The 27,947-nt window shown below is 41.3% G+C and overlaps 1 protein-coding gene across 2 annotated transcripts; it reads left to right on the forward strand.

Moving 5' to 3' along the window:
• Nucleotides 1-3,703: 3,703 nt before the first annotated feature.
• Nucleotides 3,704-27,587, forward strand: E2F8 (E2F transcription factor 8). Of its 2 annotated transcripts, XM_027852598.1 has the most exons (14): nt 3,704-3,777; nt 4,907-5,041; nt 10,337-10,615; nt 10,972-11,128; nt 13,967-14,278; nt 14,483-14,644; nt 17,921-18,058; nt 19,848-20,051; nt 20,375-20,462; nt 20,690-20,739; nt 21,061-21,257; nt 25,262-25,394; nt 25,597-25,994; nt 26,802-27,587. In XM_027852598.1, the coding sequence occupies exons 2-14, from the start codon at nt 5,027-5,029 to the stop codon at nt 26,982-26,984; spliced, it is 2,316 nt and encodes a 771-aa protein (XP_027708399.1). In that variant the 5' UTR covers nt 3,704-3,777; nt 4,907-5,026; the 3' UTR covers nt 26,985-27,587. The 2 variants fall into 2 exon arrangements, with proteins under 2 accessions (XP_027708399.1, XP_027708398.1); XM_027852597.1 differs by having other exon boundaries at nt 20,690-21,257.
• The last annotated feature ends 360 nt before the right edge of the window (nt 27,588-27,947 follow it).

The raw sequence follows: 27,947 nt of genomic DNA on the forward strand, positions 1-27,947 counted from the left end.
AACAAATAGGATTTTGCTCATCTAGCTATGGGGTGGGGGTGGGGGGCTGGAGCAGTGTGAGAGGTTTGCAAAGGACCCGGACTCAAACTCCAACTTTGCTGCTTACTATCTTTGTGGCCATGGGCAAATCACTTCATGTGTCTGGGCCTCAGTTTCTTCATCTGTAAAATAAATGGGTTAGATAAGATAACCTTTAAGGCCCTTCTAATTCTACAGTCAAGATCTGGAATGTAGTGAATCCTGGAAGAAGTTTTAAGAGTTGCAAGATTAAAAAATAAAAGTTGAGAGTCATTGCACCAAGGAATTTCCTTTAACTTACCCCTGCCCCAATTTTGATTTCCTGATAGCTAACTTGACTGCTTTGTGACAAAAATATTTTTTTAAAGTTACCTAACTATTGTGGGTGACACCTGTTCTTCCACTCCCTTTACCAGGCAGATTTTTCGTAATTCTTTATCTGGTACTGAATTATTTTACATATTCTTATTTTATGAAAATATTGTGTAATACGTGAGTGCCTGCAAGGAACGGGAAAGTTGATTTAACTTCAGTAAGACATAGAACAATGCCGAGTGTTATATTCTAAGTAGATACAGTTTACCTTCTTTGAATTCTTTAACTACTCACTGGAAAACACAATTGGATACAGTCTCAGCCTCATACATCTGTCCACTTACCTTTCACAAATAAGTAGCATCACTGTTGCAGAAAGAGTTCTGGCTTGGGAATCAGAGCACAGCTCTCCGGAACCGAGTGGCTATGGAGAAATCACTTTCCCCTTAGCATCACAAGATCTTAAAGCTGGTCGTTTAGTTTAACCCCCTTATTTTATAGGTGAGGAAACTGAGGCTCAGAGTTTAAGTGGCTTGCTCAAGATCATACAGGAAGTAAGTAGCAGATCCAGGATTATATCCAAACCCCCCCTCCAAATTTAGTCTTATTACTGCACCATTCTCAGCTTCCTCTACTACAAAATGAGACATGGACTACAGGATCTCTTTTCTCTCATGTCCCTCATGATCTAAGATTCTCTGCAGTGAAAAAAGGTTTCCTGGGTTCTAAGTCTCACTTTTAAAAACCCCCCAACTAAATTTCCAGTTTCAATTTGTCCCATTTTGGTCAGAAAAAACATTAGGTCTCCACAGCAAAAACCAGTTCCATCCTTATTTAAGAACTGTTTTTAACCCATTGGACTTTCAGTGCATAATATTGCGCCATAGCCTCAGTCCTGAAAATGGTCACAAGAAGAGAAATTATTTCCAACCTGGTCTTTCCTGTTTCTTGCTGAATGATTCAAAGGACTATGAACTGGTGAAAGAAGCCTGGAGCAATGAATCAAAACCTCTGGGTTTTAGATCTAGTTCTTCCACGATTAAACAAGTCCCTACCTTTCGCTGTCTTAGCTTCTTCTGTGAAATAGAGATACTCTCTACCCTACCTACTATATGGGATTGTTGGAAGATTATAAGCATGAAAGTACTTTGATATGTCAAAAGTCCAAAACAAATTCAAGGCAATATTAGGAGTATGAATTCTGTGCTTAATTGGGAGGCAAATCCTACTAATAGTGTGTCTGTTGCTGCTATTTTTGTATCTTCTGCACTAGAAGTTTTAACTACTTACCTATCTACAGAAAAATGGGTTAAAATTCAGAAAGTATAAAAACTAGAAAAACGGTTAAAATTCAGATCTACTCCTATGTAGTACAGACCGAAAACATATATGCACACACTTAAGTCTTGATTTGGGGTATCTGGAAAAGTGTTCAAGTAGATGCACTAAATATAATTACTGTAAAACTATATACCAAGTCGGCAAAAAATGCCAATTACTGCATTGCACTTATAAATAATGTATCATTAGCATATAACCCACTGACCTTTCTTTTTTTAATCAGAAATGCAGACTGCCAGGGGAATGTATTTAAAACACAAATACCATAAAACCTGATGTGGTGTCAAAATGTACACTTCAGTAAAATAACACCTAATGGGATTATATGTCTCCTACAAGTCCGTGAAAACGTTTCCACTCTATTTGCTTGAACTCTCCCAAGGAATCTTGAGAAAAGCAGGAAGGAAGGAAAAGTGCTCCAGAGCAAGTTCTATGAATTTTCAACCTAAGGTTGAACATAAGTGGTGTAACCTCTTCTTTGTATTTGAGATATCTTGCGGCTCTTATCTTATGGGGGACAATATAAGAATATGTTTGGTTCGAAGTAAATAACTAGTGATTCGTTGCCACATAAAGTAAGCCAATTGGACTGCAGTAGCAAGGCCAGGGAGTCTTTAGATGGCTTACAGAGAAGAGATAACAAAATAAGAGAGGGTTACAAAATAAGAGGAAGAGATCAAATTAAAACAATGTAAAATGGATGGCTGCTCCGATCTTGGGGGAGTTGGGCAATAGGAACTGCCTTGCAAAACCAGAAACGCCAGCACCTAGAAGAGAGAGACAAGAGAGAAAAAGGGATGAAAGAGAAGAAAAGAGAGGGAAAGAGAGGAAAAGGGAGGGAAAGAGGAAAAGAGAGGAAGGAGGGAGATAGGAAAAGAGAGGGAGAGAGGGAAAGGAGAAAGGGAAGGAAGGGAGAGAGAGAGAGAGAAAGGAAGAAAGAAGGAGCGGGAGAGGGAAAGGGAAAAGGAAAAGGAAAAGGAGGAGGAGGCGGAGAGGAAGAGATAGCTCAGGATAGGGAAAGAGACAAACTTCAGCGTTTCTACATATACATCTATAAAAGTTCCTACTTCTCTGGGACTCAGGTTCCCCATCTGTAAAAAGGGGGAGGGGTAACTAGATGACCTTCAGGGTTTACCTCCTGACTCAGGCAGCTGGGGAAGGGGGGAGGGGAAGATGCAAGGGAAGGCAGGAGGAGGGAAGTCGGGAGGAGTTGGCGGGTTTTCAACTTTAAACTCCCTCCACACCTAAACCCTCATCTTTTGGATAAAGCTCTGCAGGGCCCCCATTTCTGGCAACAGGAGATCGGATTTACAAGTCATAAATACCCTCATTTTCAGACACGATGATGAAGGGGTCATCTTTGGGATAAAGCTCTCCCGGATCCCCATTTCTAGTAACACGGGCTCAAGTTTCAACTCATAAATACCCTGGTTTTCGGAAACGGTGTTGGAGAGGGCAGTCTCCGCCACTGCCCTCGGCTACAGCTCCGAAAGGTAAGAAGGGTGGAGTGGGCAGGTAGGGCGCTCTGCAGCTCAGGGACCTGGCTTGACCACTGGAGGGGAGGGCAGGGGAGAGGAGACGGGGTCGCGGTCACAGCCCGCTCGCAGGTACCCGGAGAATCCCTCCTTGACTTGAGCGGAGGCCAAAAAAAAAAAAGAAAAAAGAAAAAAGTTTCTTAACTTTTCGCCCAACTTCGCGGGGAGGGCGGTGCCGGCCTCTGATTGGCTCGCGGCTCTTGGCGGGAGATTCGGATTGGCCCAGAAGGCCCGAGCCGGGCGGGGCGGGCCCGGGGAAGCCGCCCTCCCAGATCCAACCCGTCCGAGCCGCTCGCGCGGACAGCGGGTTAATTTCAAATCGGGGGCTCCGGGAAGGTCACGCGCCCGCCGTTCCGCCACCCTCCCTCCGGGCCACCGACGGACACTCCCGCTCCGCCTTCCAAACCCACCTCCGAGTGACACCTGGACGGACGGCCGGGCGGCAGCGCCGGCGGCGGCGGGATCCCGAGGCTCCGGCGGGACGCGGGGACGAGGACGAGGAGGAGGAGCAGCAGTAGCAGCAGAGGCGGCCTCCCTCCCTCCTGCCGGGGGCCGCCCACCCCGACAGGTGAGGGGGCTCCCGGGCCCAGCCTGACCGCCGCGGCCCCTGCAGGGATCGCGGTACCCTGGCGCCCCCAGCCGGGCGGCCGAGCCGAGCCGAGCCGAGCCGGCTGGGCCGGCCCGCGGGGGCGGGAAGGAGTCCGGCGGTTTCCCGCCTCCCCCTCCGGTGCCCGCGGAAGGAGGAGCCGAGCTCCCGCGCTGAGGGGGGCGGGGCAGGGGCCGGGGGCTCCCCGGGGGGGCCCTGGGGGGATGGAAAGGGGGCTGCTGGCGCTGACGGCGGCGCGGGGTCGCCGGCCGACCTGCCCGCCCTCCGGCTTGCTATCCCCGCGCTCGGCTGGGCGGCACCCGCTGCGGCCCGGGTTTTCCCCGCCAAATTTTTAAATCGAAGTCTGAAAGTTGGGGCACGCCCCCTGCCCGGAGGACCAATCGCGGGCCGGCGGCCGGGCCTCTTATTGGTCCGGGCCTGTTACCCTGGAGACCACGAGGAAGCTGTCAAGGAACTGTCCTCAAGGTGGGCGGAGGGGAGGGGCAGTTAGGCGGAGGGGGAAGTTCTTTGGGCCCGCGCTAGTGGCCACTGGGGGCTCTCAGCGGGACACCTTGCGGGTTTCCCGGGTAAATAAATGGCTGGGCCCAGAACCAGCAAACCAATGAGTTAGGATAACGAATTAAAAATCAATCAATCATGGTAGACATCTGATTATTGGAAAAAATAATAGTAATGAATGAATGCTCAGCAACAAATTATGGAGGTGCCCGTGTATGTATATATAAATATATATACACCTCTATAATATATTTTTATATCTGCATCAGTGAAGGGAATTTTCTCACGAGAAGTTCTTACACTGATGAAATTGTATCTACTATGGTTATCGATGTATTTTTTTAATGGAAAGTCCTAACTTAAAATTCTTTCAAGTGTTGTTTGCTGCCTAATTACACCTCGATCAGAATTTTGAGAAGTTATCATATTTATATACCAGTAGTAAAATTGTGGCCCATTTCCTTTTGTTTTTCATTTTTGTTTCAGAAAGCTGGGTGATACACGGAGGCTGCATTAGAATTTCCAAGAAATTGTCTTCCCTCGTGCATTATATTTCCCCTCTTTAAATTAACTTTTTTCTTTTTTCTTGAAGGATATTACAAATTTATTTAAAAAAACAAAATAAAATATATTGGCATGTATGAGCCATCAGAATTTCTAGGAGAAAATAAACATCTTTAATTTTTAAGAAAATATATGAAGAGTTTACAGAATGGAGAATGAGAAGGTATTGTGATTTCCATATCCATTACTACAGTTTTAAGTGTAATGCCCTCTTGCTTTTACTCTGACTTTCAGGTTTTTCTTTTCAAGAAAATGGTTTCTAGACTTATTAAATAGTGCTAGGGTTTTTGAGGGTTTTGTTTTGTGTGTGTGTGTGTGTGTGTGTGTGTGTGAGTGTGCGTACCCACATACATGTTTTCCTGAGGCCACATCCTCTTCTACACATTTTTCTGTAAAGACAAGAGGGGTTAAGAAAAAAAAACCCAACAATTTATTTGTGCTAATGCAAAAAAAAAAAAAGGGAAGGAAGCCCTATAGTAACTTACCCTAGATCTGTGAAATTATTCTATAATTTTCAGTAGTTTAGGTCAAAGACTGACCAATAAAAATGTGCATGAAAAGGTGCCATAAGAATAGAACATGTGAACATGTCTATTCTAGAAAAGAAGTAAATAACATGCATGGTGTCCCAAAAGTCTTAGTCTTAGTGCAGTTTTAAACTATTTTCATTTTCAGTTTGACATTTCTGAGGGAGGTGTAACACCAAGATTTTGCTGAGTGCTCTACCATGAATCCGGTTTTACGTGATTACAGAGTTGATTTCTTTTACCAAGGATAATCATTTTTTCTAGCTTTCATGTACTTATCCAGATGAATGCACTATAAACCACAATAATTACGCAAATTGCTGTACCCGATTTTTCCCGAAAGTTAAACTTACCCATAAAGCAGGAAGATTCAGAATGCTTCTGATTACCGTTACTCCAAGTGGAATAGCAACCATCTACTTCCTTCTAATTTCCAAAGCCATTACTAAATGATTTGTCTCCCTTATGAAAAATTTTCTCACTTTGTCAGCATCTCTGAGGTGGATTCTAACAAGGATTACTGTCATGTCCAACTAAACTCGTATGAATTCTCTTTTCTTGTCTTTTTTTTTTTTTTTAGGCAATTGGGGTTAAGTGACTTGCCCAGAGTCACACAGTTAGTAAGTGTTATGCGTCTGAGGCCAGATTTGAACTCAGGTCCTCCTGACTTCAAGGCCAGTGCTCTATCCACTGCACCACCTAGCTGCCCCTTAGATTCTCTTTAATCCAAGAATTTAAAGTTACTGAGGAGTAAGAACAGATTTGTTTCTGGGTTGAACCAATAATGGAAATCAATCAAAAGTATTTATTGAGCTTCTCTTGTGTGCCAGTCACTGTATTAGGCCCTGAGGGATACAAAGTCAAAAATGAAACAGTCCATGTCCTCAAGGAGCTTACATTCTATCAAGGGAGCCCCCTTATACATAAATAAGCAAACAGAATAAATTCACGGTAAACCGGGATGGGGTGGGCAGTAGGAGACGGGGGCATCTGGGAAAGCCTCATGTGGAAGATGGCACTTGGGAAGAATTTCGAAGGAAAAATCAGTCTGAGAGGTGGGAGTTCATTCCCAACATGAGGAGGACAGCCAGTGCATTCTCCTGGAGATGGTGATGGAGTATCCCTTGTAAGGAAGAGCAAGGCCACCTGGACTAGAGCAGAGTGTAGGCGGGCATGGAATGTATAATAAGATTCCACAAGTGAGGCTGGGGCCATGTTGTAAAGGGTTTTAAAAGTTAAACAAAAGAGCTTATTTTTGTTTCTAGACACAATAGGAGCCCTTGGGGTTTACTGAGTAGGAGAATGGCACAGTCTGTCTTGCTCTTTAGGAAAATCACTTTGGTGATCGTGGAGGATGAATTGAATCAGGGAGAGAGGCTTGAGGCAGGGAGCCCATGGAGGAGGTTCTTGGTATAGGCCATGCTGGAGATGATGAAGGCCAGAGCCAGGGTGGTGGCTCTGAGAATGGAGAAAAGGGTAAGAGACACTGTGGCTACAGAGAGGATAAGATAGAACAACTGATTGGATATATTCGGGAAGGAGAAGGGAACCAAAATTGTGAAGCTGAGTGTCTAGGAGATGGTGGTGCCCTTGACAGAAACAGGGAAAGAGCTCTGAAGTGGCAATCTGATGAGCCAAGCGCTGCCCTGCCTTGGCTACTTGTTATCTGTGGTTTGGATCCCAGGAGTTATTTCACTCCCTCTGTACCACAGTTTCTCTGTAAAGCAAAGGAGTTAGAGAGGGTCATCTACAGATTTCATGTTTGAAAGGACTCTAGGAGGCTATCCCCCTTATTTTACAGATGAGGATTGTCCAAGAACTTGCCCAAGGTCATCTGGTTAGTCAATGACTCAGCTGGGAGTTCATCCCTGGTGCCTGACTTCAGATCTAGTCTTCTTTCCATTACACCAAAGCCTCTTTCAGCTCTAACATGCTGTGAGTCTGTGATCATCTGTATAATGCACTATTATAGGGCTTTGCATCTTACAATTTCAAGTTTAGAAGAGATACTTTGATGAGGCTTTGATCTCACCTCTTACCTGTGCACATTATAGCTCATCCACAGCTTATCCTGTATGATTTTTGTCCCTATCCTTCAATAAATTCTACATGGGGGATGCACCCAGTGTGCTGGAGGCTGTCCTCTGGTATGTAGTGTTTCCTGGAAACCAATGCAAGATACAGGTTATCATCTTTCATTTTTGTCATGTGACCAGGCCATCTTCTCTCAGTCATACATATCATTGTGATACGTTTTATGCTGCTGCAGTTAACCAATTAATAAGCATTTTTTATGTGTCTTATATGTGTGCAGATAACAAAGACAAAAATGAAACAGTCCTTAGCCTCAGGGAGCTTACATTCAACCAAGGAAGAAAGCATGTATATATGTATAAGCATATATAAAATAAATGAATTTTTTAAAAAATAAGTTTTTACTGATACCTTCTGTTTCTTCCATGATCATGGTTATCCCAAGTCCCCTTTCTTTCTCCCTCCCAGAGAGCCATCCTGTAGAACAAATAGTATTTTTTAGAAAGGCAAAAAATCAGCACAAAACTGATCATTAAATTGAAAAAAGTCTAAAATCAGGCTCAATTGAGTGATTCCTGCTTGGTCTGTATAATTTGATTACATTTACTATTGGTTTGGGGGCAGCTAGCTGGTGCCACAGATAGAACTCCAAGCCTGGAGTCAGGAAGACCTGAGTTCAAATGTGACCTCAGATACTTACTAGCTATGTGACCTTGAGCAAGTCACTTAACCCTGTTTGCCTCAGTTTCCTCATCTTTAAAATGAGCCGGAGAAGGAAATGGCAAACCACTCCAGTATCTTTGCCAAGAAAACCCCAAAAGGGGTCACAAAGACTCTGACATGATTGAACAATAACAACTATTGCTTTTTTGGTGTATAGTTCTTTCTATACATTGTAGTTAGTGTGCACATTATTTTCTTGGCTCTGCTCACTTCATTCTGCATCAATACTTGAACTGAAGTTGGAAGGATTTTGATTTTTGGAAGTGAGAAGGGCATATATTTCAGGCATGGGGACCAGCCGGTGCAAAGGAGATGGAGTGCTGTGTGTGAGGAACAGCAAGGAGGTCTGTGCCCGGACTGGAGGGTGCACCAAAGGAGGAATGTCTGATAAAACTGGAAAGGTAGAGTGGGACTAGGCTATAAAGTTCCTTCAATGCCAAAAGGAAGCGTTGGCATCTCTAAAAGTAAAAGGGAGTCACTGGTGTTTATTGAGGAGGGGAGTGACACAGGTGCTTTTTAGGGAAATCATTTTGGCCTTTACTTCTTGCTCCCAAGTCACCCTTAGAAATGTACGTCACCATTCATTATGGCTTTGCAATCCTCTTCGGGGCACCAGCGTTTTTAGTTCTGATGAAATCATGGCGTTCCACCTTAGAAGGGAGAAAGGTAGGAATTAGAATTGCTAAAGGCAGGAATCAAGGAAACCACCAGTGTTAGTTGTGGTTAGGATGCAAATGGTGGAACATGAAATAGCCGAGTTAGCCATTGTCTGATACTCCTGGCAGGAGCTCTGTTGCCCTCTACTGGTCAGGAAGTATGTTGTCCTCTCCTGGATTTGCCTTCTAAGTATGACCATGGGCCAGCCCTAATTCATTCCTCATCTCCATTGCACAGCAGGCCTGGACTCATGCTTGTTCCATATTGTGAGTAACCACTTGATCTCTCTCATCATGAAGTGCACTGTGATAGCTGTGAATCATTTCAAGCTAAGAAGACTTTTTAAAATGGGCCAAATCATGAGATATAGAAGGTTTGAGGCAATGTTTAGTTGCTAGGCATTTTGATGGTTTTAGCTGTTGGAATGGTAATATTAAATGGTCATTCTGTTACTGTAACGAGGAAGGCAAGGTCGCTGAGCTCTGGGAACAGGAAGATGGTATCTGCTGTCGGTATGCCAAATAAGGACATTAATCTCCTACAGCAAGGCTTCCTGCCTATAGGCCAACGTACAAAAACAGAGATAGCCCAGGCTTCTCTAGGATCATGTTACCTAACCAGGCCCTTATCCTGTGACTGGAGAGCTTATTGTATCGACAGCAAAGTAGTTCAGCCCCACAGAGTCTGGTTTCCTTCGTGACTTTTCCTGGGTTCTGAACTTGTGTTCCCCTGTGCTCTGTGTGTCTCTGTGGACAGTCTCATGCATTGGTCTATTCTAGGAGCTGTTTTTGAAGTGTTAGGCAAAGACTTTAGCAAAGGACTGTTTAATGAGACTGGTTTACGAGATTGATAACAGCGACATCTTTCCTTGATGATATCTTGGGGTCCTAGGATTTAGAGATGGCGAAGGCCTAGTACGGTGCCTTAATTTTATAGATGAGTAAATGAAGGCTCAGAGGCTAAACAACTTACCCAAAATCATACAGGCTGTACGAAAGAGCTGGATTTGAATTATAGTCCTTTGCCTCCACATCTTTCCCTGTTCTTTTGGACAGGTCTTTATCAGAAGTCATAGGACCCTAACACATTGGCAGATTGTTGATGGATATTATCACTTTTTTTTCATAATCCTCCTGGGTTTTATTTTCTGATGATATTTATAAACCTAAAGACAAATGAAGTTTAGACAAAAAATAGATATGGGTTCCATTAATGGCATTAAGTTCCTTCACTAGAGGTCATCACTTGCTGAGAATGTTGAAGGGGGGATTCCTTTTTAGGTACATGTTGGACTAAATGCCCTCTGAGATTCCACATTTTATCAAATCCAATCATCTCATTGTGCAGATGGAGAAACTGAGCTCAGCCAAGGGAAATGACCTGCTCAAGGTTACACAGGGAGTGGCAGAGCTTGAACTAGAAGTCAGGTCTCCTTCCTGTGTTTTTTGTTAGTCCGTTAAGACAGAGATGGCTATTTGTTATATGATGAATGTAATTTTTTTATTTTCTGATTACAGGAAAACCATTTCTTTGAGCCACAAAGAAGGATATTGATAAAAACTCCACAGAAGGAGTCAGCTACTCCAAATTCAGTCTTAGCAGAGATTCAGCCCAACTTTGGACCATTAACAACACCCACAAAGCCTAAGGAAATCTCTCCAGGTGAACCATGGACACCAACAGCGAACCTTAAAATGCTCATCAGTGCTGCTAGTCCTGAAATCCGAAACAGAGATCAGAAAAGAGGACTGTCTGACAATAGGAGTGGCATCCTTGAGGCCAAAGATTGTTTACACGTAGGTTTTTCAAGGGCTCTGGACACTGTTGGACCACGCCAGTGAGGATGTTGGAAGAATGGCAGCAGGAACGATTTTAAGAGATCATTGTCATTTAGCTAATTCAGAATAAGACAAAAGGTTTTAGCCAAAGAAAATAGAGAATTAAGGATTCTGGGACGCTGGTATTTTTAGTGCTGGATTGCCTTTCAAATCTGCCAAGTAAGATTTACTAGTATATTTCTTTTTCCAAAGCTTGGCAGCTGTTGAAGCTATAGTCCATGGTATAAGTATTAGTCAATAAGTGCAGGTGCCTCTCATAAATCTGTCAAGCCTTATATTTCTATACTTAAAATAATTTTCATCTTCTTGTGCAGGAACATTTATCTGGAGATGAATATGAGAAATCTCAACCAAGTCGTAAAGAAAAAAGTTTAGGATTATTGTGTCATAAATTCTTAGCACGATATCCTAACTATCCCAACCCTGCTGTGAATAATGACATTTGTCTTGATGAAGTAGCAGAAGAGCTCAGTAAGTACATAAATGGGTGTGTATATGAATATTTAATAATTAGAGTGGATGTGTGTGTGTGTGTGTGTGTGTGTGTATGTGTGTGTGTGTGTGTGTGTATGGGGCCACTATGTGAAGTGCAGAGCGCTGGGCCTAGATTCAGAAAGACTCATCTTCCTGAGTTCAGATCTGGCCTCATATACTTCTTAGCTATGTTACCTTGGGCAATTCACTTAACCCTGTTTGACTCAGTTTCCCTTTCTGTAAAATGAGCTGGAGAAGGAAATTGCAAAGCATTCTATTATCTTTGCCAAGAAACCCCTAAATGGGGTCACGAAGAGTCGGACATGAATGAACAACAAATGTATATTTATGGCAATCTGTTCTAATCTAAAGAATCTTTTATCACTTGAATATGGCCATATTGAAAGGGTAAGTTTCTAAAATAACAGTTGAATAGTTTTTATTTGCTGGTGTTGCATACTTAGCATATAATTATTTTAAATTAATGTTTGTAGATAGTCTAAGAACTGTGTGAATTTTGTGTGATTTTCTGCTTATTTTTCTGATGGAGGAAACATTCCTTCCTGGAATTCTGATGAAACACTTCTCTGTACTTAGACACTCAGCTTTGCACCCCATTTACATAGTAAATTACCAGGCTTATACTCTAATCCTTTCCATCTTGTACTCCATTAGTATAGCCTTGGAGAACACAACAAAAACTCTCTTCCCATGTCTTGAAGAGGCAAATGGAGTAGGATGTTTGTGAAGGTATAAGTGTATTCCAAAAACATATTATGGCATGTGATTTTTAAAAGAAAGAGTTGTAACTTGCAAAGGCAAAAAGTTTCATGAAGAAAATGATACAGTGGAAAATCAGGGACTTGGAGTCATGGGACATGGGTTCAAATGCTGCTTATGCTACTTACTAGCTATGTGACCTCGGGCAAGTCATTTCCCCTCTCTTGGTCTCCGTTTCTTCATCTGTAAAATGAAGGGATTAGAGTAGATGGCCTCTAGAGGATATTCTGACTCTAAGCCTGGGATCCTGTGAAATCTTATCCAAGCTCAACCTCTGGCTTACTGCATTCACAAGTGATTTCATTACCTCTAGCTTTCATCTATGTATCTGTTTATCAGTTTTTTTTTAAGTGGGAATTAAACAACCTCAGTGTTATCATGAAGACAATGGATGAGTTTGTTAAGTTCATTAACCTTGGCACACATGGAAAATCGCTGGGATTGTTTCTCTGGATCTTTTTACATGCTGCCCTCCCATTTCCCCCTTCCTTAAACACGTACTGTATGTGTTCATATACATGCAAAATGATTAAATCATATTTTAAAACCAAAAAGGGATATCTGGCTATATTTTGAGCTACTGAAATGGATCAAAAAAATCTGCATGTAACAAACATACAAATCAATATAACTATTAACTACAATTATATGATTATATAATAATAATAAAACTTATCAACTTATAGAGAAAATAGCTCAAATCTTAAGGTTTTTTTAAGCTTTAAAATACACTTTTAACATACTAACAGCTAAAATGTCACGTTTAAAGATTATTCAACTTGGATTGGTCTGTTTTGTCCATAATATCACTTTGTATTAAAAAGATGGACCTTTGTTTCAGGGAGAAGTTTGGGATCATTAAAAGAACTTTGCCATTTTCCAAAGGCAATCCAGCCTGCTTTCCTCCTCCTGTTCAATTATGAGTTCAACTCATTGTCCACTTGCAGTGTTTGTACAGTATGTATGTGAATATATATATAGATATATATGTATATATCTTCTGATGGATGAGCTGTATAGACTGTCCATCCAACTGCATATCATAATCAGGACAATACACATTCTTCATCCACTTGGTTTTCCTGTGTGGATAGTTAGATCACATTCTCTTTAAACAATTATGGATGTCATGCAGGAAGCTCTACAACGTTCTGGGACTTGATACAGTCATCATTTTTAATGCCACTGTTCTTCTGGTGTTGTCCTCTGACTACAAATTATGGAACATTAGAGGCTCCAAAGAATTAAATTGAAAATCACTCAAAGGGCATTGGAGAGGCACATGGTGGACAGGAACAGGCTTGTAGCGTATTACAAATAAGGAACTCCAAAGGAGCAAAGGATGCCATCAAAGGAATAATATGAGAGAAAAAGAAGATGGGCTGGTCACATGGTGATAGTGAGGGCTAACCATCAGCCCACGCTCTTTTTACATCCTTGCAATGTCAAGACAAAGTGAGAAAGGCTGCAGCACGTAGGGGGACCTCTTGTGGTGAACATGTGGGAGAACATGGACAAAACTCCATAGGAATGGCATGCATAAATGGTTTGCTTTCTTCATCGTTGGAGGGAATGTCTATGCATACGGTCACAGATTGATTGTAAATCTCATTGTGTTGATGTTATTACCATTCGTGATGCAGAATGTTTATTTTTTAATTCTTTTTTTTAAAAGGCCGTAGTAGCCATTTAGAATTAAGAATAACAGTCATTGCAACTGAATGAAAAGTATTAAACAAATCTGGATTCTATGTTATTTGTGGCACTCCATAACATTGAATAGTCTAAACATATTAATATCACAGAATTATTTGTACCCAATGTGAACCATAGCTGTCAAAGATGGGATAAAAATATGACCCACAGATGTGTATTTTATGTGTTTTCCCAGTCACATGGTCAATGTGCTTGAAGTTAATGCTTTTATATTAGTTAAAACTTCATCAATAAAACTGCAGTTGTATTGATGAAGAAAAAACTTATTCAATTTAAAGTGTCCTAAAGAATCTTCTTCACGTAATTTGAAAGTAATGGTCAATTGTCCTTTTTTTGTAGATGTTGAGCGAAGACGCATTTATGATATTGTAAATGTCCTAGAAAGTTTGCATATGGTCAGTCGCCTGGCAAAGAACAGATATACTTGGCATGGGCGTCATAATCTCAACAAAACCCTTGGAACTTTGAAAAATGTTGGTATGGAGAACAAATATGCAGAACAGATCATGATGATCAAGAAGAGAGAGTATGAGCAAGAATTTGACTTTAATAGTGACAAAAATGAAGAGGCTGCAGTGAAATCCAACTCTGGCCAAAATGGACATTCCGACATGTGCTTTGTGGAACTTCCTGGAGTGGAATTTCGAGCAGGTGAGACTTTTTGAAAAGAGCAGTTTACTTCTTTTTCTGTATAAGGAAAACAGATGCTAAAAGACAGTCTTGTCAGGCCATTTTCAAAATTTTATAGTTGTCCTGAATGTAATAAGTTCCTTTATTTTCAACCCTTTTACCATATATAGTTCAGCTTCTCCATGGATTTTAATTTTTTAGTCCCTTTCCTCTTTTTTTGCATAGCCTCCGTAAATAGCCGAAAAGACAAGTCTTTGAGAGTGATGAGCCAGAAATTTGTGATGCTCTTTCTCGTATCGACCCCTCAAATAGTAAGCCTTGAAGTTGCCGCCAAAATTTTAATTGGCGAGGACCATGTAGAAGATTTGGATAAAAGCAAGTTTAAAAGTAAGTGTGCCGGTAGTGTGAGTATGCCTTTGCTTAGATTTACTGAATGTTTGAATCCAGTTTGAGAATTTATTAATATAGACTTGATATATAATTGCATCCTCTCAGGCTGTGTTTTTAAATTCCTTTGGAAGCCATGATGTTGTTGCTTTAAATCAAACAGCTAGGAATCATTTTGTCAGAGATACTTATGCTTGATACCATAAACAGCTCTCTAATTGTTTTCCAAGGTGCTCAAAAACATAGTAGGCCTTATTTCTAGAAAAGGGATTTTGGCCAGGATATTTAGCATTCAAAGTAAGCAAAGAACCATGTTTTTAACTTCTTCTAAACTTAGGAAGCCTCTAAGAGAGGGAACTCAAGCATATTTGGGAAACTTTAGCACCTGCCTCCCACCCCATGACCCCCTTTTGTGGGGGAGGAACTACTTTCATTTCACTGAAGCTTTAAAACGGGCTGAAGGAGGAGTCAGTTATTGCCAGGAGAACTCCCTAACAGAGGTGGGAGGGCAGCCACTGCTGCCTGAATTCTTCTGCCCACTGGGAATCCCAGCAAACTGTAGAGATGGGAGCATAGCAGAGAGAGGCATGGAAGCCACAGCTGAGCCACATCCGGGTGGGGGGGGGGTGGGGAGGATACGGGGGTTAGATGCTGACCAGAGATCCCATTCTGCTGATGGGCCCTCCTGACTCCAGCTTTCAGCTTTCTGCCTAACATCACCCATAACACCTAACATCAACCATAAATAAATCTCATAGGATCATAGATTTAGAGCTGGAAGGGCCTTAGAGGCCCTGGAGTCCAACCCCGTGGTATTTCAAAAGTGCAGACTGAGACCCAGACAGATTGTGACCTGGCTAAGGTCACACGGGTACCAAATGAAGTGGACAGGTTTTGAAACCCTGTCATCCGATGCTAAGTCCAGTGTTCTCTCTATTGTACCGTGACTGAGGAAACTGAGAAGGCTAGAAAATGAAAGGGACCTGATAACATTCAGTTCCATCTCCTCATTTTGCATCCAAGAAAGTGCTCCAGGAAAAGGTAAACAATGGACCACGTTGATAAGGTAGGTCGTGGAATGGTGGAATTAGAACACTGGCCCTTTCTACCTGTTGTAAACACAAAAGACTCGTTACTGTCTTACAGACTAACCGTGACACGAAAGATAGGAAACAAGGAAAGGATGATACGTTCCCGGAGTCCTGGCCACAAGTGATGGCCCAAATGTGGTGGACTCCGAAAGGGAAAACAAGGTTCAAATAGTGCTGCCTGTTTTCCTTCTCGTCCTCAAAAGCCTCGGGATTTTAAAAGAGACACAAAACAAATTGGCTAAAGCAAGACACTAGCGTATTTTTTCTGTCTTAACATTCTGAGGACAAATCTTTTATTTATTTATTTATTTTTGGCATCCTTCCTCAGGTACTTTTCAGGCTTACAGCCAAATAGACTCACATTCATTTTAGCGGCTAAAAGCATTATAAGCATCTTTCGGTTGCCCAAAGAGGTTCTTGGTATAGTGGAAAGAACAGCTGGCTCTGGAGTCGGAGGACCTGGGTTCAAATCCTGCCTTTGACAATAACCAAATGTTTGACCCTGGGCAAACAAGTCACTTAACCACCCTGGTCTCCAATACATTGTGCTGGATCGCCTCTGATGATCCCTTTCACCTCTCAATCGCCATCCTAAGTCTCTTATCCTATAAAACTGGGACAGCAGCAGCCCCTTCCTCTTGTGAGGATTGAGTGATTATACTTTGCAGAACTTAAGAAGCAATATAAATATTAGTTGTTATTTTTACTTCTTAGTAAGGTACCCAATAGCCCTTTTATCTCTGACAGCTGAGCAAGAAACATATTTATCACATAATTGAACTGTTTGTATAGAATATCTCTACAGTGCTAAGGATAAACCTACTCTTTATCACCACGATAATAACAATTTGCCCTTATATAGCTTGGTTAAGGTTTGCAAAGATCATCTTCCCCAAAACCCTGTGAAGTAGAAAGTATTGAGATTCCCTACCTGTTAATGTACATATAAAGACAGAAGGAAATGGAAAATCAAGGCAATAATCCAGGTCATTTGGGCTGAAAAATCTGCCATTTCCACAAGGAAATATTGTAGCCTGCATTATACAGATGGGCTGCAACAGACAATGTTCCACTCTCCATTTCATTTTATTTGTCTAGACACAGTTGCAGATTCTTCCTTTAGTTCTGAAATCAGTATAATTCGCTAAATCCTCAGGGAGTTTAGAACCCTCTGGCTCAGCTATGAAGACGAAGCTTTATCTTACAAAATGAGGTTATGCTTTATTGCCTTATAAGCCATCTGTAAATCTTAAAGCGCTATGAAAGTGTGCATCGTGATTACAAGAAGAAGCAAAAAGTGGATGCTGCTTGTAGCGCTATTTCCATCCCCTGTAAAATTCTGCAGAATATGTTGAAAGACCCCTCAAGGATTAAGCCATTGAAATCTATAGAATAATTCTTGATGGGATTACCTCATAATGCCAGTTTCTTTAACCAAGGTGTGCTTTTGTTCATTCAGAATTCAACACCACTGATTTAAGGCTCAACAAATCCTTCTTATGTTTAAAATATTTTAAAAGTTATGCCTATTATTTTCTCATTCCTGGAAAATTAGCTACCAGGTGATAAATTTTGGGGTAAGTTGAGCATGTAAGTGTTGCCATCCACATCATAGACTATAGATGCCAACCTGAGAGGGACCTTAGGCCCTCCAGTGCAACCCCTCTCCTTTTACAGGTTCATGGAAATTGAAAATTAACAAAAGTGAAATCACTTGCCCAAGTTTACACCAGTAAGAAGCGTCAGTGGCAGGATATAATCTGAGTTTTCTAACTCCATATTCAGTTTCTTTTCTCTCGTACTACACAGTCTTACTGGAGGGAAAACCTGAGGAGATCACATATCTTTTGATGTGGTTTAAAAAAGAACAAACAAGGAAATATTGTCACTAGAATAACTTAGAAAAGTAGTCTTATGTGGAGCAGCTAGGTGGCACAGTGGGTAGAGCTCTGGCCTTGGAGTCAGAAGGACCTGAGTTCAAATGTGACCTCAGACACTTGACACTTACTAGCTGTGTGACCCTGGACAAGTCACTTAACCCTGATTGCCTCACCAAAAAAAGACAAAAAAAAAAGTAGTCTTATGTGTTTGACAGTTTAGTTAACTTAAATATACAGTGTTCAGTTTTAATGTGAAAATGTTCTGAAAAACAGACTAAAGGAATCTTCTCTTTACTTGATTCCAGCTAAAATTAGAAGGCTATATGATATAGCAAATGTTCTGAGTAGTCTGGAGCTTATCAAGAAAGTTCACGTTACAGAGGAAAGAGGCCGAAAACCAGCTTTTAAATGGACAGGGCCAGAAATCTGTACCAATTCCACAGGTGTGTATTTTTTTTCCTTTTTTTGGCTCCATTATTTTGATTTAATACGTGAATAGAGAATTCCCCACCCACCCACTCCCAAGGAGATTATGCAAGTTTCTTGGGGCAGCTAGGTGGTGCAGTGGATAGAGCACTGGCTCTGAAGCCAGGAGGACCTAAGTTCAAATCCGGCCTCAGACCAAACACTTGACACTTACTAGCTGTGTGACCCTGGGCAAGTCACTTAACCCCAATTGCCTAAAAAAAAGAGAGAGAGAGAGAGAGATTGTGCAAGTATACCTCAAGTTTATATTTTGGAATGTCTCTCCCTCCCATTCCCCTGCTCCGCTGAGTTCCTTGTTTCATACCTTGCCAAGAAAATAGAGGCCCTTTGACAGTGAGCCCCGTCTTTTCCCCTTCTCTACATCCCTTGATGACATCCCCCATTCCCCCCCTTTTTACTCTTAGTCTCTCTTGAGGGGTTGGCTCTTTTCCTTACCAAAGCCAGCTCTCCTTTACAAACTTTGATCTCATCCCCTCCTGCCTTCTTTGGCAGATTGCCCCCAAAACAATTCTGTCTCTCATCTTAATTATCTCCCTGTCTGCTGGTTACTTCCCTGCTGCCGGCAAACAGGTTCGCATCTTCCCTATGCTTGAACAATCCTCTCTCGACCTTGCTGTCCCCTCAAGCCATTATCATTTATCTGTCCGTGCTTTCGCTGCCAGACTCCTCAAAAAAAGCTTTTATTCATTTGTTGCCTTTATTTCCTCTCCTCTTACTCACTTCTCACCAATAATCTAATTGTCAAATCGAATGACCTTTTCTTACTTGTCATCCTCTTTGACTTCTCTGTGGCCTTTGGTGTTGGCCACGTTCACACTGATAGCATACTACGGTGTCTTTATTCTCATTATTGCATCTTGTGAGTTCTTGTAATTTTGAAGATTGTGGCAGTCTATGATTCTCAACCATAGAGCCTTCTCTAGGAGAACAGTGGTTTTAAAGAGAGGCTTACGTGACGGTGATCATCGAAATCCAGCTCATTTTCCTAAATTCCATCCAGTAGGATCTTCTCATTTATTCTGAGCTTAGCTCCTTGCCCATCAATAGCCTGTGTTGTATGTATATATATATATATGTATATATGTGTATATATGTATATATGTGTATATATATACGTGTGTGTGTGTGTGTGTGTGTGTGTGTGTGTGTGTATAGATACATGTGATAGATTAACTCAGGGGGCTGCCCCTTACAGCTGTATGTCCTCACCACCTTATAATCAGTTGGCTTTTCCAGCATGATCTCCTAAAGTACATGTAATGGTTGAAAAACACTGAGCCTTTCAACAACCACCTCCTATTAAGGTTTCTCCTATTAAATGCCTACTTCAAGGAAGTTGTTTCTAGGCAATCAAAGAAAAATAAATGTAATTTTAAAATACAATCCCACCTTCACTTTCAAAGCCCAGGGAATGGAATGTCATCGTGAAAGCACTTCAGAAAGGTAGAAAAAACTCTACGAATAGAAGGCATCATCAGTGTTATTATTTTGCAGCTCAATGACCTTTGTAATGGTGACTGGCTATTTTTCTACTACATGCAGCCAACTTTACTCCACTGTCAACGTCTACATTTTTAGTCTGTATCTCTCCCCTGATGACAGAATTTTTTTTGATTTTCTCTTTTTTGAGATGTTAGTCTGTACTAATTATTACTTAAGATATGCTCAGAAGAATATATTTAATTCAAATGCATACGTATTTAATGCACCATATACATTTTAATACATTGATCTCTTGTGTTTCAGTTCTGAGCCCTGTAACTTCCTTTGATTCATCTGATTTGGAACCACCTCAGTCTTCCAAAGAACAGTGTGCTAAAAATCTCTTCTCTACCACCGGGAAACCAAACTTTACCAGGCATCCCTCTCTAATAAAACTAGTAAAAAGTATAGAAAATGACCGGAGAAAGATAAGTTCTGCTCCCAGTAGCCCCATCAAGACCAATAAAGGTAGGTTTTTGAGAAAGAAGACGTTGGGACGTAGCACTGACAGTCATAGGGTCTTTCTACCACAAAGCATTTTTATTGAATTGGTTTAGTTTCTATTAGATTAATTCAGTAAACTTGAGAATTACAATCACCTTTACTCACTCAAACATTCTCAACTTCTAAATCATGTATGAACCAAGTGGTAAGAAGAGAATTTTGTGGAGTTTCATTTGCTTAATGATTCTGGGACAAAAACATGAAATGTTTTCATACACTTCCTATCATGGTGGTTTCATACGGAAGAATGTGTCTCTTCTTTGCCTTAATCTGTTCTGTTTTACCAGCTGAGAGTTCTCTGAAGTCGGCGCCCTTCCCAAGTAAAATGGCCCAACTTGCAGCTATTTGCAAAATGCAATTAGAAGAGCAATCCAGGTAGGTCAGGGTTTTAATATTGTGCTGAATTAATTTTCTCTGATTTACATGGATTCCTTATTTTACCCAAGAATGTAGATTAGACTTCGGAACAACCTTCCAAGAATGTTGGGATTTAACACAAGCTCCCATCAAAGCCCTGATTTTTTTTTACCCAAAATCTTGAAATGATGGAATATTTCATGGTTGTTGATTTTCAACGTGTGGGTTTTTATTTTGTTTTTTAGTGAACTAAAAAAGAAGGTGAAAATGCAATTGACAAGACCTACAGTGCACTGTGAGTCTCTTGACTTCGTAGCAAATGCTGAGCCCAAACGAACCACGTCTTCCTCTCAGACGCCACCTCTCATTCAGCCACTGGGGGTCCTACCTCTGATCCACAGCCCCTTATCTTCTGCAGTGCCTGTAATTGTGCCTCATGCCCACTCAGGGACCTCCTATGCAATCTATCTGCATCCTTCCCAGGCCCAAACTGTGACAGCCCAAAACCTAAATTCCGCTGTACACACTGTTCCCTGTGCTAATGTAACTGGAACGAAAAGTGCTCCAGATCATACTAACCCCCATCTCTTAACTACTAAAACTACCACGGAAAAAGTTCCTAGTGACGTGGTCAAAGCTGATGTCCCCACGAAGCCTGGGAAAGCGTTGCCTACCTCCGAAGGGCAAACCTCAAGGAACCAAGAGAGAGATTCAGCTGCTGAAAGATGTTTGAAGAGACAGAACGTGCCGGAGGACGGTGGCTCAAAAAAAAAACTTAAAGAGGATCTGAAAGGACTTGAAAATGTCCCAGCGGTAAGTGAAGTCCTTCTTGTTCAGACCCGGGAGCTCCCTCAGGTGATTAGCCCAAGGCTTGGTTGTTTACAAACCTTCCAGCCTCAGAGGCAGCTTCTCAGTAGAAGTGGGAGTGCCCTTCCTGGCATCCTAACCTGATCCCCAGGCACCTCAGACAGTTAATCTCCTGCCCAGGATCGCCACACAGGCATCCTTAACCTTTGCGGGCAGGGATTACTCGCAGGGCTTTCGAGCAGTCCCAGTATTGGTTCTATGTTAACTGTGTTCCCGGCAGTTATGTGGGACACGAGCACCTGTTTAATAGGTTGAAGGAATTTATGAGTTAAAGTAGTACCGAATGAATGTGTGCTTACAACAGTCTCTATAAAAGCTGCTTTCTGAGTCATAGCCTAGAGACACATTTACGTATTAGTGATTGGGAAAGAAATCATAAAATCCCCCTCTTACCCCCCCACCTTTTAAAAAGTTTTCACCATCAATTCACTTCAAAACTACATTCGCAAAGAAACACGTAGATAGAAAATTTGAAATGGATCTTGGTAGCTTTAGGAATTAGGGTATGTGGATTTTATAAGGATCTTGGCATGTTGGATTAACTTCTCCTGTGTGGACAGATTAACTTCTGTGTGGAAGATGATATAATCCAGAGGGAAACACTACATGGAAATAGAATTGGCTTTCAGTTCTCACCTTGCTAGCTATTTTTTATTTGACCTTGGGCAAGTTACCTAACCTCACTACCTGAGTTTCCACCTACCATGAGGATTATACTTCTACTATGGTTACTTTTCAGGAATTTTCTGAAGATATATGAATATTTTGTGGAAAATAGTATAAGTAAATAGGTTTGAGATCCTCTAAAACACACAAGCTAAAGGGTACTTATTATCTATTGTTGTTTATGGCTCTAGCTGAGAAGTTGTTCTCTTTTAGCTGTCTATGGGTCTCACAATGGCCACTCTTAATATGAATTTTTTTTTCCTGATATTATGATGTTAATATAGTTTATGAGCAAGAGAAGTGGAAAAGGAACTAAATCAGAAATCTCTTTGGCTGGCACACTCATTTAAGTTCCCGGGGTGTGCTTGACAATGATCTGAAATATTTCGATGAACTTTAAAGACCTTGACATGAGGTCACAGGACTCTAACATGTTACTAAATAGGATTTTATCACTTCCATTTCATAATCTTCTGAGGCTTTACTGTTTTCTTCCAGCATTTATAAACCTGCAGCCCCATAGAGTTTTAGGACTGGAGTGGCTGTTAGAGGAGAAAGAGGAGGGGAAGGGAATAATGTTTATAGAGTGCCTACTCTGTGCCAGGCGCTGGTCTAAGTGCTTTACAAAGAGGCAGGTGGTATTATTACCTACATTTTACATTGAGGAAACTGAGGAAAACAGGTTACTTGACTTTTTCAGCATCCCACATCTACTAAGTGTCTGAAGGGGGAGTTGTGCTCAGGTCTTCTTGACTCTACACCTGGTGCTCTGTCCACTGTAGCACCTATCTGCCTAGGAGTAGACTCTTCTCTAGCAGTGATGGGTTTGCTTTCAGTAGAGGTTTGTAAGTGGTACTGGATGACCACTTATTCAGAACGGTGCAGAGGGATTACTGTGTAAGTACAGTTTGGATGAGATGGCCTTCGAGGCCCTTACAACTCAGATTCTGTGATTTTAATGTGACTGCATCAGTATGGGTACTGCCTTCCACTCATACAGATTGCAACCCTTCCATGCTTCAGTAAAAAGGCTTTATAAGCTGTTGTGGTTAAAAAATTCAGTCATTCATTGTCCAACCTTTAGGCCATGAGGCTCTCCAACTTGGCTAGAGTGGTCCTCAGGTGACAAAGGAAACAAATCGAATTTCAATTCTGCCATTAACTAACTGTGGGATCTTGGGCAAGTCATTTTTTGCATCAGACTTATGTTCCCTAATCTGTAAAATTAGGACCTTGGATTAGATGATTTCTCAGGTTCCTTCTAGTTTTAACTATCTATGTTCATTAATAGTAATAGCTAACATTCATATAGTTCCTACTATGTGCCAGGCACTGTGCTAAGCACTTTATAAATGTTATCTCATTTCATCCTCATAAGCTGGGAGGTAGGCGCTATTATCTCCACTTTACAGATGAGCAAACTGAGGCAAAGAGAAGTTAAGTGACTTGCTCAATAACACAGCTAGTAGGTGTCTGAGGCCAGATTCGAACTCAGGGGCTTCCTGACTCCAGGCAGAGCGCTCTATTCACTGTACCACCTAGCTGCTCCCCAAAATTAAACATTATCTTCCTCTAGTAGAACAGTTATATAGTTGATAGCCATGTAGCATTGCAGCTCATTGCCACATCCCCACTGAAAGCCTTTTCAGTCTAGTAGGCTTGCCAGAGATTGTGCTTGGCTGGCATAGTCTCTTATGAAGCCAACATGTCACTTCTACTATGATGAAGCATTATAGTAAACCAACCACTTAGAGCCAACTTAATTGTCCAAGAACTAGTTACTTGGTGGGTGTGTTGTAGAATCATAATCAGTCAAAAGCATTTTGTGCTAAACACCAGGGATAGAAAAAAGGCAAAACCCCATGAAAAACCTAGTCTCTGCCCCCAAGGGCCTTTCAGGCTGGGAGAGGTCTAGTAGACCTTAGAGATTTAGGCCAACTCTCTCATTTTATAAATGAGGAAACAGGCCCAAAGAAGTGGCTAATCTGCCCAATTTCATATAGCTAAAATGGAGAATGGAAGGGCAGGAACTCAAAAGTCTTAGGTCCTCAGACGCCAATTCCCGGGCTGCTATTCTACCCTGTATCTAAGATTATCCTGGCAAAGAAAAAGTATCTTATGGCAGATAAGAGACAGGTCATTTGTTTACAAGGAATACCTTTAATTTTTGTTCCCTTTGCTCATGTTCAGGTTGAAATGGGCTTTTTAAGCATTTGATTGACTCATAAATGTTTTCTCTCTCTGGCACGGTGTAATGATAAGGCAGACAGAGGTGAGATGACGCGATGGTCAGGACTTTCCATTTTCAGAAAGAACTTGCTGAATTTGGGGGAATTTGAAGGCTTTTGTCCTGATCTTTACTATTTCACAGAGGGTCCCCATTTAAAAAAAAAAGACTTCTTTTTCTCTTTTCCAACTTCCCTCAAATTTTTTTTAACTTACATCAGTAAAAACTCTGGGATTAAGAACATTATTATAATTGTTGTCCATTTACATTTTCCCTTGTAACATCTCAAGAATCTTTGAAATAGATGATTTGGCAAGTGCAGCGGGTCCCTTGGAAGCTAATAATTCTCCTTAAGTCTGATAGGTCAAATCAGGTAGTTCTTCAGGAAATTCACATTTGTATTCAGTAAAAGTGTTGTTTAGTAGTTTTCAGTCCTGTCAGACTCTTCATGATCCCATCTGGGGTTTTCTTGGCAAAGATACTGGAGTGGTTTGCCGTTTCCTTCTCCAGCTTCTTTTAGGGGACTGAGGCAAACAAGGTGAAATGACTTGCCCAGAGTCACACAGGTAGTAAGTGTCTGAGGCCAGATTTGAACTAGGGAAGATGAGTCTTCCTGATTCTACTGTGCCACCTAATGTCCGTCTTGGGCAGATACCACCATCTTTTTTTTTGAAACTACAGGAAGCATTTCTAAGAACCACTTAAGGACCTCCAAGGAGTAGAATGTGTTGTTTTCCTTCAGAAACCACCAGAGGACCAAGAAAGAATCCCAAAATAATTGTCCTGGGAGCAGCTAGATGGTGCAGTGGATAGAGCACTAGCCCTGGAGTCAGGAGGACCTGAGTTCAAATCTGGCCTCAGACACTTACTAGCTATGTGACCCTGGGCAAGTCACTTAGCCCCAATCACTTTAAAAAACAAAACAAAACAAAATAATTGTCCTCCTAGAATACCACTCATGGTAAATAGCTGAATCCCAGTGGTCAAAGAAGAAAGCAGATGTGATTTTTTTTTTTACTATGTTTGCATAGCAAAACCACATCTTCTTGTTTTCCAGACCTTGTTTCCATCAGGATACCTTATTCCTCTCACACAGTGCCCGTCGCTTGGTACAGAATCCATTTTGTCTCATAAAGAAAATGCAGGTTCATGTTCTCCAAATAATAGGATCTACAACTCGCCAATTACAGGTGTGTTTGCTTTAAAACCTGTTCATATGAAAAGAAGAATGTTTAAATTGTTATTATGTGTAATTGGGGGGAAAAAATAAAATAATAAGCAAAAAACCTGTTCGTATAGGAGTGGATCTCTCTCAAGTGTTCTCAAGCCATACCAGCGTCTCAGTCATATGCCTTTCCTTTTAATAGTTTGTCTTCTCCCTTTGCCTTCCAGGTGTCATTCCTGTGACAACATCTGACCTCACTGCTGTGAATTTTCCCACTTTTCATGTTACGCCTTTGAAGCTGATGGTTTCACCAACCTCCGTAGGAACCGTACCAGTTGTCAACAGTCCATCCCTGCCTTCCTCAAGCCACTCCATTCCTGTCCAAAACCCTAGTTCGGCCATTGTGAACTTTACCCTGCAACATTTAGGGCTGATATCTCCAGGTGTGCAGGTGTCTGCAAATGCTGGTGCGGGCTCTGTTCCAGTGTCTCCAAGAATAGAGCCCATTAGCACTCCATCTGAGAACACCAGTGTGCAGCAAGGAAAGGTCACCAAGCATGAGTCACCTGTGCCTGGGCGTGGTCAGCTAAATGGACAATCCATCACTGGGGCTGCTGGACAGCAGGTAGGACTGTTTACTAATAAATCCATTTCCGTTTCCTTTGAATGATAGATGAATCATCACTTACTATGCTGATAAGACCCAAATGTCATTTCCACGTTGGAACACCTTCCTTAGTTGGCATTTTTTACAGTTTTTTTTTTTCATTCTCATTTTAAGGGTTATCATTATGAAAGCCAAGTGTTCTGATTTCCCCTTTTGAACATGTGGTACATAAAGAATGGTGATAACCTAGCGTGCGCCATATGATGGAGCAATGAATTGGCTCCACTGAATACCACTGATTTTATTTTTCCTCATTTTTGCATGAAAACAGCCACTTATGAGTGTGAAGGATGTCTTCTGCACATATGGTCTAAAAAGCTACTTTTGGGGAGACATACATTGTTCCTATTAGATTATACTGTGGTTCTTTGAAAATGCCTTCTAGCCAGCCTTTTGACAAAGTGGGAATCAATCAATGGCATTTCTTGGCCACACCCCAAGCATATAGGCCTATACCTGGCAATCTAAGAGGTGTGGAAAACCTAGAGAGGTCCTTCTCTTCTCCTTTAGAGGTTACTAGGGCACATTATCAGACCCTCCCAAGCCCAAGGTTTCAGTGTATAATGTGCTGTTGCCTAGATACATTGTTTATCTTCTTGCCTCAGTGAAAACCAGGTGAAAAACTTGTCATAATTTGCATAGCAGGTTTCTAGACATACTGTATTTCCAACATTTTAAATGTCAAACCAGGCTGATTTTTTTTTTTAAGCTCCTGCCCAAAACATTTAGTCTTGACTGGTTTTCTTTTCCATTTCTTTCAATTAGCCTGTCCCAGTGACACCCAAAGGATCGCAATTAGTGACTGAAAACTTCTTCCGGACACCAGGAGGACCCACCAAACTTGTGGCTTCGACTTGTGATGATTTGGATGGTGCTCACAACACCTCTGTAGGATCACTCTTTGTCCCACAGCGAAAGCTTAAAGTGTCTACGGAAGATGGTCACTGACAGAGTAAACTAAACCTTGGTGCTTAATAAAGATTTGAATTAATAGGAAAAGAGCTTAGCACAAAAGATGTTAACTAACATACTTATTTGGAGAGCAGGTACTACCCCAGAAAAGTTGTAAATAATGTTTAATGACTGCTTAATGCAGAGCAGACTCTTATTTTAATGTGTGTGTGTATATGTATACATATATATATATTTGTATAAGTACAGCCTTTAATAGCTACAAAATTAATGAAAAATATTGAACTCAGGTACATTACCTTCTGGGAAAGATTCATTATTTCAACGAAATACTCTGTACCTGTGATATTCCACAGAGTAACTGTTCTTAGTTACAATTTACTCTATAGAAAATTAAATTATATTGGCATATCAGAACAACATCCTACTGCAGTTTGCACAAGAAGTGCAATGTATAATATTGTATTTCTAAATAGATGGGACTATAGCTATATTTTGTAATATCTTTGATCCCATGTTCTTGCAGTAATGTCTTTTGTAAAGGTAGGAATGAGTCTTAATCAAGTCTATGAAAGAAGGAATTATTTATATAATGTATTTTTAATCATAAATTGTTCAAATTAAAACTTTTCTAAAACATCTTAATGTTTTCATTTGGACCTTCTGGGAAGTAATTTTGCTAATGACTTGATCTCTAGCATCAGTGACTGGAAGACAGTCAAAAGTGTTAGTTTATATCCTGATATTAAAGTGAGAAGAGCACCACCTTCAGCATTGGGGAGCTCCCCTCCCATCCAACACAATAAAGCTCGGGAGGGGAAGGAATAGCCAATGGAACGGTGCTGGAAGATCATAGGTCCTTTGGAGGGGGAGACTAGAGATAGCAACAAAGTTGCTCCCCTGAGCACATCAGCCACGGGCTACATGGCAAAGGAAGAAGCTGACAATTCAACCTCTGAACTCAGGGAAGAAATGAGCCAAATTTTTTTTTTTTGGTTA

This window comes from Vombatus ursinus, unplaced genomic scaffold (genome assembly GCF_900497805.2).
Source record: "Vombatus ursinus unplaced genomic scaffold, bare-nosed wombat genome assembly UNPS02009770.1, whole genome shotgun sequence".
Lineage (NCBI taxonomy): Eukaryota > Metazoa > Chordata > Mammalia > Diprotodontia > Vombatidae > Vombatus > Vombatus ursinus.

Coding starts and splice junctions, on each gene's coding strand:
- E2F8 (XM_027852597.1), top strand. Junction 18,059..19,847: donor AATCTGTACCAATTCCACAG/GTGTGTATTTTT, acceptor CTTGTGTTTCAG/TTCTGAGCCCTGTAACTTCC. Junction 25,995..26,801: donor CTGGGGCTGCTGGACAGCAG/GTAGGACTGTTT, acceptor TCTTTCAATTAG/CCTGTCCCAGTGACACCCAA.